The 11,111-nt window shown below is 39.8% G+C and overlaps 1 protein-coding gene across 1 annotated transcript; it reads left to right on the top strand.

The window, feature by feature from the left end:
- Positions 1 to 1,559: 1,559 nt before the first annotated feature.
- RBX1 (ring-box 1, E3 ubiquitin protein ligase) lies at positions 1,560 to 8,805 on the top strand (the record flags this gene model as incomplete). Its single annotated transcript, XM_010009261.1, has 3 exons — positions 1,560 to 1,638; positions 7,377 to 7,447; positions 8,716 to 8,805. Coding segments are annotated over 3 exons (240 nt in total), but the record flags the coding sequence as incomplete, so codon positions are not given.
- Positions 8,806 to 11,111: the final 2,306 nt, after the last annotated feature.

The raw sequence follows: 11,111 nt of genomic DNA, 5'->3' as shown, positions 1-11,111 counted from the left end.
CCTTCTGTCCAGTGCCACCAGTTTGACAGCTGGACGGTGGCAATAGCCCGAGACTGTTGCAGGAGGGTGCAGAGGAAGCAGGGAAGCTGTGTGAGCTTGTGCTGAGGTAGAATTTGAAGCAAAATGACCCCTGGGCTGGCTGTCAGCAAACATTTGCAATGATCTGTGCTTTATTTGAGATGCAGCTGTCATCACTGATGGTGGAAACCTCTGCACAGGCCTGCAGCTCTGTGCTGGAGGAGGTGTCTGGGTGACGTGGTTGCTTGTCCTTGGGAAATAGGGGCAGATGTAATAGCACATGAGAGGAGCACAAAGCGGCACCTTTTATGTGTTAGTGGCATTTATCCTCCCCAGCAAGGTACCAGGGTGCAGTTTGTTGTGTGCCTGGCTCTGGTTGTGGGAGTAGATTATGATTGGACAAGAGATTAAGCACCTGAGAGCGTGGGAGAGAGAAGGGTGCTGGGAAGTTTCATCCTAGCTGCTTTGAGATGTGGATGAAGTCCTTGAGACCCAGAAGGCTGGCTAGACCTAGAGTTGGAAGGTGGAGGGGAAAAAATGAGATCACTAGTGACCCATTTCCTAAATGATCTAGTAGTATTGTGATGACTTTTTATATCGGTACTAATGAAATATTGAAGTAGTGATCCAAATTGATACTGCTTATCAATATTTGGCAGTCTATGTTTCTCCTTCAGAATCCCAAACTGAGGGGAAGCAATGAGAATGTTAAGATGTAAATGGAATGTAGTAGAGAAGATTTACTATAGTAGAGTCAATGCAATCATATACTGCAAAAAATGGAAGGAAACAAAGTATCTAGACTACTTAAGTAGTAAATGAAGATTATCCTGGCTACCAATATGATTTTGGATTGCTTTGAATGCTGAAGGCAAGCCCACCTTTTTCATAAATTTACAAAAGACCTGATTGCTGGGGGGATTTGTGCAGAGGATTAAAAAGGCACTATGCTTTTCTGCATAGCTTGTCTTAAAGTCCTCATTTTGAATGAGTTTTCTAAAATTGCCGTGGAAATTTGTAGCATGGGACAGGGGAGGTTGTTCAGGAGTCAGTGAAGGGTAGCATTAGTGATGATTTTAGTTCTTTACCCCAACTGCACTGAGGGAGGTGATTACTAGAAGAACTGCTGCAAATAATGGAAATTCCTTTTAAAATAGCACCTGGATTGGCTTTTCTCTAAGGCACTGTCCTTTCCATCAGAATTGAGGACATGGCATGAGCTGCATCCTTGCTTCTGGATCTTGAATAGAAATGCAGATGTTTGCATTTGTTTAACAAAAAAGGGAACTATGAGATTTACCTTGTTTCTGAAGTTGGAAGGAGACATTGAGTCTGCAGAGTATGTGAGAGGAATGTGCCACTGCCTTCTAGTAACCTGAACTCATGATAAAGAATTACTCTGGACTTCTAAGGTCTCTTTTTTAAATATCCCAGCTTTTCCATTTAAAAAGTACATGGGAGTTTGAGGAATAACAAGGATTTCTGTGTGCTGTAAATTCGTTCAAAACTATGTTTTTCTTTTTCCCCCCCTCTCTCTCTAGTGGAATGCAGTAGCTCTGTGGGCTTGGGACATTGTGGTTGATAACTGTGCCATTTGCAGAAACCATATTATGGACCTATGTAAGTAAATGGTGGGGAAGACGTTGACAGTTTTGACTTGTATGTCATGCACAGCTGAAAATTTCCTCTGTTGAGGGTATAATTCAGCAAATGCAGCTTTTGGTCAGGAAATAAGTCTTCACAGTGCGAATACTAAGCTCTATTTTATGTAATGCTGATGTCCTATAATCTATATTTGTGACCCCTGTCAACTACACTGCTTTTCTTGTAGAGACTAGAATCGCTTTGTACCACATCTATAGATGAGGTGATGTTGCTGAGCGTATTTGGGATGCAACAAAGGAAAAGGAGAAAAGAACCAGAAGGAACTGAAATTATTTGGGGTTGACAGGTGTTGCTCACAAAGATAGGTATTAGATTTTGGAGTCAGTCATGTGGATAGAGGTATCCACTTTTTGATGATACTCATCAGGATGAAACCTTTTAACACCCTCTGTGGCCAGGAAAAGTTGTGGACCAGTGACTTAATCTGGCTTCTCAGCCTACAAAAACTACCTTGCATAAATAAGTTAGTTCATATTATATTGTGGGGAATTTTATAGCCACCTAGAGAATTAATTGCTTGTTTACAAAGGAGAGTAATCTAATGCCTAAATAATAATAAAAAGTATTTCTAGTATAGGTTTGATTTTGTTTTCTGTATAATTTTGACAGTTCAGTTAACAAATAAATAGGCTTGCTATGTAGGAAAATAAAGTGATCATGGAATTAAGTATACAAATTTCTGTCATGGAATAGGTGTGCATATATGAAGTCACTGGTTTCAGTCCCTTAAAGGATTGGTGATAAGTACAAAACCATTTTGGGGTTGTTTGGGTTTTTTTTTCCTCAAAACTGACAAGGTACTGTTGGCCCCAGGACTGTCCATCTTGTTTCAGTCATGAGGGACAGAAGACCTTTTAGTATACCCCAGATAGAAATTTGCCTTATTTGCCTGTGTTACTAAAATGTGAGGATTGTGGAACCCTCCCAGACAAGAGAATGTGCAGCTATAGTGCTTGGTAATGGCCTGTCATGATCTCACTGTGATAGTTTTGTTGCACTTTGTTTTTACACAGTCACCCTTGGAACTACTGGTAATTGTAATTTACTGTCAATGAGTCTGTCTGAAAAGAAATCGTTTCAGAAAAATTAGACCTCAAGTTTGTAGTAACAACTAGTGAGAGATGGACCTGATTTTACATCACATGTAAATAGTAATTACAGAACTACTTTCATAAATTTTTGTTCTTTGGGGTTTTTTTAATAGAAAACACATTGTGACACACATGGCTGAAAATGGGTTAAGCATCTTCTCTGCTTTGGGACAGATATGTCTATATTTTTAGCCAACTAATGCCTATCCATGCCTCAGTTTATTGCTGGTTATAAGAAGGGGAATGACAACACTAAAGAGAAACAAGTGAGAATAGGGGTTGTGAAATATGCCGATGTCCTTTGATGTAAAGATTTTCTTTTTAAGTACCTCTAACCTGCACCATCTTGAAAAGTAGTTTCAAAAGGAGGTGGACACTTGGCTACTACTTATTGTCTCAGATTTATGATATATTAGAGAGGAAAGCATGTCACTGACAGGCAAACGGAATTTTAAGCATTTGTTAGATCATAAGTTACATTTACAGAATTTGCAAATGTATAGAATGAATATATAAAATCCTGTAATTCAAGATAATTATCCACGACAAGTGGGATATGTTGTAGGATAGTGGATGCTGGTATGCTTCATTTTATGGATCTGCCTCAAAATTAATAGTGCCTTCTATGAGAGACTAAATACATTCTCAGATATTTGTTGGTTTTTATAAGTAGCAAATAGGACATGGGGATGAAGGAGAGGTGTGGAGAAGCTGGAAAGAGAATGGATTGATGTTATTTTCCAGTAGTGAATTTCTTGTGTCAGTTCCTGGGGGGGGAAAGAAAGAAAAAACAGATCCTACCAAAATGGGGATGGGCTTGAGAGTGTATAGGTAGATTAGGAAAACCAGTGAAGGAAGAGTATGTAGGTAGATTTCCTCCCCCCTCTTCTTGGGTTTTGGGGGTTCTTTTGTCGCTCAAGCATAACATGTTATTAGTTTGGGTATGAGCAATGTTAGAAAAAGCCTGGACTGCAAATGACAGACCACAGTTGACAGTATACAGAGTAGAAGGAGTATCTAAATTGGTGTTCCGAGATCAGTGTTGGCTCTGGATTTACTTACTTCCTTGTTACAGATCATTAATGTTGTTAAACAACACTTTAATTAGATTTTCAAACATGAGATGTGAAGTGATGGGAAATTGAGGAAAAATTAATAGAATGTGCAGGGAAGAACAACACAAGGTTCAATTTGATAAAATGCAGAATACAAATGTCTCTCTCCTAGTGATGAGGAGAAACTCTGAAAGTGAAATCATTAAAAGAATGATAAGTAACATCAGCCATGCTAATGGAAATTGTTAATATTATAGTCAGGCATCAATGTTAAGGTGTCATGCAGTTTGCCTTATGTATGTACATTATGATTTGGTAAAAGAATGGCCTTGGATTTATGAGAAGAATAAAAGAACAGAAGTAAGTATATATAGTTTGCTAAGTCACAAGTAGGAGTGGAGGATGATAGCGGTGTACATGTATTTTGGGAGTGTGATACCAACAGGAAATAGAGTGTCATACAAGGGGGTTATAAGTAGAAGGAATCATATGATGATATGATGGGGGGAACTCAGGGTAAGTATTTAGTCAAATCTGCAGATAATTCCTAAGAAATTTGAGAGAATTGCAAGGGGAAAATTCCGAAGTTCCTCTGAAGTTTGAAGAACTAAATTGAAGAGCTTGGTCTGCATTTTGAGGGAATAGACTAGACTATTTCAGTTCTAAGGGACTTAAAACCATTATCTAGTCCAACCACCTGACCAATTCAAGGCTGACCAAAAGCTAAAGCATGTTGTTAAGGACACTTCCCAAATGTCTCTTAAACACTGACAGGCTTGGGGTATTCACCACCTCTCTAGGAAGCTTGTTCCAGTGTTTGACTACCCTCTTGGTAGAGAAACGCTTCCTAATGTCCAGTCTAAACCTCCCCTGATGCAGCATTGAACCATTCCCATGCATCCTATCATTGGTATCCAGGGAGAAGAGCTCAGCACCTCCCTCTCCACTTCCCCTCCTCAGGAAGCTGTAGAGAACAATGAGGTTGCCCCTCAGCCTCCTGTTTTCCAAACTAGACAATCCCAAAGTCCTCAGCCGTTCCTCACAGGACAAGTAGAATTGTACTTAAAGTTTGTTTGCCTAGTTATTGGTATTTTCTGTCTCTGTTTTCTGAGCGAGTACATAATGTGTCATGTTAGCCGAGCTATGTGTATTTATTTCTCTTCTTCCCAATAAGTTGATCCCTTCATGGCGTAGTTTTAGAAGGCAACATGTAAAGAGAAAGGGAAACCTATACAGTGGTTATCTTTGCTCAAGCGGAAGCCACTTTGAAGAGTTTTTACCATCAAATTTACCAGTGCAGTGGGCTGTTGTAGCTGCGAACAAAAGACATGTTCTTCTGTTACCTGCCATTATGGCTAGTTAAATCTTGGGTTACTCTTCTTGTTAGATAAATATACAGAAGATTTCTGCTATAGTAAATGCATAGGAAGAGGGATGGTTCTTCATAGATGCCAAGATTCAGAAGTTGCCATTATATAATAAGCATTTCTGTAACTCCATGAGTTGAAATGCCTCTGTTGCATTTTTCACAATTATTTACAGGCATTTCAGGTTTTTGCTGTATCTTTCTGCCCACACCTACAGATACTCTGTCAAAAGCAAGGCAGCAGAAGAGTTCTTCAGTATTCCTCCAGTACCTGTTACTGTCTTACCGCTTCTTTTGGGTCAGCTTGTCTTTCTTTCAAAAGTCAAAATTAGCAGCTTTCATTCTTTGACAGCAATTGTTCATCTGTTACATTTCATTGTTGAGATACTGTGCTTTTCTGAAATGAGGCAAGTAGGAGACCCAAAAGTGCTTCAGCTTTTGGGAGGGCCTTTTTTGGCAGCCAGAGGTATTAGTGCCAGCAGTAGTCTCCAGCATGTTTGATGAGGGAGTTAAATCTGGGTGTCTTGCTGAAAGGGCCTTATATCACCACCAGCGAACTCCTCCTCAGCTGTGTCTGCAAAAGTTCATCTGTCCTCTTAAGCTTTTGGGACTGTATTTGCTTCTTGGCAAATGTTTGAGTAACACTGAAATGAATTTCAGTGCTGCTTTTCTTCCTTATCTAAACCACCGTTCTTCCCTCTCCCTTGCAGTCACAATACAGAGTCCTTTAAAGCCTAAAAAATCAAATAATTGTATTGTGTTCCAAAGCAGACCGCTCACATGTTGGGGCCGCTTAGAGACGGAGGAATTTGAGTTTTCTTCCTTCAAATGAGTTTCCTCTCCTTTTCCTACTACTCACCTTCTCTCCATTTTCTGTTACTGTAGAGACTCATGCCAAATATTTAAAACTTAATATAATATGCCCCATGACACTCAGCAGGATCGTAAGTCTGTAGTGCAGTGTTGTGTTGTGGTGATCTTGGGTGTCAAGTTTTAAACAAATGTCTGAAGTAATTGAAGCTCCTCAAGGTTCTTGAGCATTTCCAATTTTCATAACCAGATTTAGTTTTATTGCTGTATTGAGGGCTTAAGGAATTAAGACCTCAAATATTTCAGGTGCGCTGGATTTTATTCCCCTATAGGCAGGCCAGTTTTGGACTTCCACCTATGTATATCTTGATGCAAACCATATAATAAATACAAGTTCATTTGAATCTTGCAGAACAGTCATTGCTACTGCATTTCTTTAGACCTCAGTCTTGTTTAGAGTAGCTCCTCCTGACCAAGGTTAAGTGATCTCTTTCGCATCTTGGGAAAAGTGGGCCTTTCTTTTATTTTGTTCATCTCCACACCTGAAAGAGAGTGAAAACTGGAGAAAAACCAGAGCAAATAAAGGTCAAATTTTTCAGCCAAACCTGTGCAGTTTGGAAGTTTTTGAATCTTTAATTGGTGAATCAAATTCCTTTTTCTCTGAGCATATTCAGGCACATGAACAGTGAAGAGAATTAGAGCTCATTCAGGCATTTTCTTTGCCAAGATCCGCAAAATGAGCCAGCAAGAAGCCCATCTATTGAGTTCTAAGCTGATCACCTATTAGCATGAGCTTTTAAGAATAATTTGGCCTTGACATTTAAAGAAAGCATCCTTTAATAGGAAGTAAAATGTTGGTCCGTAGGTTTGTGCTGGTGATTGTGGAGGAGTTGGTAATCCCTATTTTCTCCTGAAGTTCTTCCTTGACCTGCAGCAGAAGTGAAGCGTTCAGGCTCTAGAATGGAGTACCAAGTTGCTGTATTTATTTTCCCAGTGCTGTTTTTCCTTCTTTCCTCTTTTGTCTCTTTCATGCATGTCACCTGATACAAACCCCCTAAAACATAACCCAAACCCATAAATAGTCTTTATTCTTTCTGGGATCCTCCTGGGTACTCAATTCCAAGGTATAAAAAGTTCAAAACATGATTTTTTAAAAATGTATTTCCTATTGTGTGTTTTTGGTGTGTCACAAGACTATAGAAAAAAAAGACAGGCAAGCCCCAGCATTACATGAACAAAGTAATTTGTAAATATAACTGATATCATGTCTGACAAACCAGTAAATTTATGTTAAGAGAAGAAATCTACCAGTTGGTGTTCCATGTACATCTTCTACTCCTGCATGTATGTGTTTAATCTTTGTTTTCACAGGCATAGAATGTCAAGCGAACCAAGCATCAGCTACCTCTGAAGAGTGCACAGTTGCATGGGGTGTCTGCAATGTAAGGAAAACTATTTTATTGCAGAGCTCATGTGCTATCCCCTTTTTTCATAACACAGGACAAAATGAGTTCTATAAAATGTTTCAGATAATCCACCATAAAAAAGAACCTTAAACACCATATGTTTTAGTAGAGTGCAGAAAGGAGAGAGAAGGTGGGGGGGAAGTGAGAGTTGGAGAGGTGTAATATAGAAGATGCAGAAGAAAAGGAAGGAAAATAGGCCTTTTTTTTTTTTTAAGAATAATAGATCTTTGGGCATGGTTTTCCTGATGAAGGTTCTGCCGAGGAACTATGCCTTCTTTTTTCCTGGCAATAGGATTATTTTGATCTCAGCATGCTTCATTTGTCCTCATCAGGCTGCTTCGAGGAGTCAGTATGGGGTAACAAGGTGATTTGCTTTCCATTTTGGAGGAAGATGGTTCTAGTGCGTAATCTCCAGCTCTTCAATTTTTTGCTGTATGCATTCCTTCATACATGGTCCCACTACCATGTGAACTCAGACTTACATGCCCTTTAGCTAGCCTGGGCCTGAGTTGGAAGGTAACATTTTCCATAATGGAATTAACTACCTGTTCCTCAGTCCCATCCTCACTGTGCTGTGGGATCAAGTCACAGTGTGATAATGCTGGAACAGGATTATAAATGTTGCAATTCTGTTTGTAGAGGCCAAGAGCAACTTTTTTAACCATGTCAGGATATTCTAGTGTCAAAATTACATCTTTGTGTGTTAGTCACTACAAGTGGAATGTTGTTTTTATGTAGCTGTATGGCGTATGGAAAAGGGTGTCCTTATTAAACACATGAACAGACTCTTTTTTTCTTTCTAATTTTGCAAGTTCCTTTTTAATTCAGGCTTTGGTTTGTCCAGATGAGTGTCAGAAAGCTTCAGCACGTATACATACATATCATCCCTGCTAATCACTGTGAAATCTTCTTTCTTGTCTTTCTGATTATGCTTCTTATCAGCATCTGCTCTGCCAGTTTTAGGAGCTGCTAAACTCAGTGTTCTTTCCTTCATCAGAAGTTAGTCAGCACTGCATGCATTGTGGAACAGGGTCCCTGCTGCCATTTCACTAATGTTCCCTTCCTCTCTGAAAATCTGGATCAATTCCTTGATGTTTACCAGTGAGCTGGCTGATTAGTCCTCCCTACCTTTGTCTGCAAGCACTTAGCTACTCTCTTCTTACCCTAGTGCTTTCAGTGGTAGTTTTCACATTGAGATATGTTTGTGTGTTCTGAAATGATGTGATGTGAACTTTCTCTTCCAGCATGCTTTCCACTTCCACTGCATCTCTCGCTGGCTCAAAACTCGCCAAGTATGTCCGCTGGACAACCGGGAATGGGAGTTCCAAAAGTAGGTATCCTGCACAGAATTTAAGATGAAATATCCAATTGTCTTTCTGTTAATAGAAATGATGAATGTCAGATATTAATTTCTCTTATCTGGGGGTCTGAGAGCATAGTTGCTGTTGAGAAAGGGCTTTTTTTTTCTCCACCTTTGCTGTATAAGGACCTTTCCTTAGTCACCTGGTGCTAAATGAGCTCTGAATGAAGCCCAAACATTGTGAGTTAAGTGGGAGTTGGTAAAAAGTAGTGATTTCTGTTGACATTTTCTCTAAAGAATAGAGAGCAGGAAAGAAATGGAATTCACTCAAAGTGAGATTCAGGTGAGTATTATGCTGCCACATGAGTAACTTGGGTTTAGAAAACGACCTGAATTTAGTTGCTTGTGTTCCAAAGCATTTCTGCTGAGGTGCCAGACATCCTGTTGGGTCCCTCTGTATCTTGGTGATTTGTTTTGTAACTCTATTAATAGTCTTAGAGATTCATACAGCTGATTTCATAGCATCTGGAAATCAAATGTCCATGTAGCCAGTGCTACAGCCTCAGACCATTTATTCATAATTTCTGTATTCTTTGTTTTGTTCTGTGTTTTTCAAAGGTCTGATGTTAGAATAACAATAGGAGATTCATGGATGGGTTTTTGGGGGATAATTGTATTTTGAGAGATACATTAAGAGCAGTTAGGATGTTTGCCTGTCACTTGCTTCATTTTGCACTGTTTATCCATTAATCTCAGCTGTGGATTTTGCCTTTCCCCACCCCTTAAAAAAGAAAAAAAAAATTCTAGCCAGAAGAGCCCAGATTAAAACAGAGGAACCCGACATTCTGACTGTTCAGGATTGTCTTTGGGATCTGGTTCACACTCAGTCGTGCAAATTGTCATTGACGTGACAACTTGAGTACCACAGTTTTGATATTAAGACATTTTAATGAACACTTAGTGAAAACTGAGCCTGTGTTGCCTGGCTGGTGACTTAATACTGCATGGACGTGATTGAGGAGTGAAGATGTGAATGAATGTCATCTTACAGGTGCTCAGGAATATGTCTGGGGCTATGACAAGCTTTGGCCTTGTTTTCATGCAGGATATACTTGAAAAGGGGTGATGATACTGAGGGTCTCATGCATATAATAGTGTGGATTGCTCAGGCTCTCTTCTAACTAGTGTCTGGATAGACTTTTGAGGAAAGTGAAATATGGAGAGCTTGAGAAGGTTTCCATACCATAGCATTTCACCTTCATCTGGCTTACATGTTAATTACATCGTGGTAGAATGAGAATAAATCTGCACTAGTGCAAAACATGATTTTTTAAAAAGCATTAACATATTACGTGTTTGCAGGTATGGACACTAGAGAGATGGTCGCCACGCTGCTTCCTGTGTCATCAGCCTCAGTTGTTCCTGTCACTATGGGTTTGTTTTAGCAACTTGAAAAATCAGTAATGTACACCATTCTTCTTCAATCTTGTTGTATTGAATAAAATCCTGCTGGAGCTTCCTGTCAAAGTGTTTTGTCTTGTGTTAGGAGTGGGCAGTCAGTGAACGAGGGAGGAGAATTATCTGCAGACCAGGGATTTAAGCGAGGCTGCTCTTAACCGAGGCTGCTTTTAAGATGTGTAGTGCACCTTGTTGCTATACCCAGTTTTTGACTGGGAGTTTGTTCATACTCCCACGAGGCTGAGCCACACCTCTGACTCACTGAGGTCAGCATTGAGCTCCTCCATGTAGTGCAATGCGGGCAGGACTTGGCCTGGCTAATGTGATTTATGCAAATTGCATTTCATGTGGACACGCTGTTTTGCAGCTGAAGTGATGATCTGTACAATTAGGAGTTGTGTCACTATTAGAAACTACTCTCTCTTCCTTCTGCTCTTGAGTTTCACCAAACCAGCTCCCCTGGAGAGCAAAATTTCACTAACTGCTGCTAGTTCCATCTGTTTAGCTTGGGGGACTAACTAGATATTAGTTAATTAGTTGGTTAATTTAGTTAGTTACTAACTGAATGTCAGTTTTTATCAGTGCTCATAAAGTACTTTCATGCGTCAAGTGAAAGTAAATGCAGGAAATTCACATGATAGATTAGCTGGAAAGCAAAAATTAAGCAGCATTTGAACAAACTTAAGTCTTGGTTGACTTTCTACTGGTATTTTCCCAGTTCAGGCCAAACTGTAGTTCCCACTGGCTGACCACTGTTACTCTGAAAACTACATAATGGTTGGTTTGGTGTCTCCTCTGCCACATGGCCTCGTGTCTTTCTCCCTGCATCAAATGTTGGCTGCTATGTTGGCTGCTATGTTGGCTGCTATGTTGGCATGCCAG

This window comes from Nestor notabilis, unplaced genomic scaffold (assembly GCF_000696875.1).
Source record: "Nestor notabilis isolate BGI_N333 unplaced genomic scaffold, ASM69687v1 scaffold28392, whole genome shotgun sequence".
NCBI classification, from domain to species: domain Eukaryota; kingdom Metazoa; phylum Chordata; class Aves; order Psittaciformes; family Psittacidae; genus Nestor; species Nestor notabilis.
The sequence above is the reverse complement of the archived record's forward strand: the minus strand, read 5'-3'. Positions and strand labels throughout refer to the sequence as shown.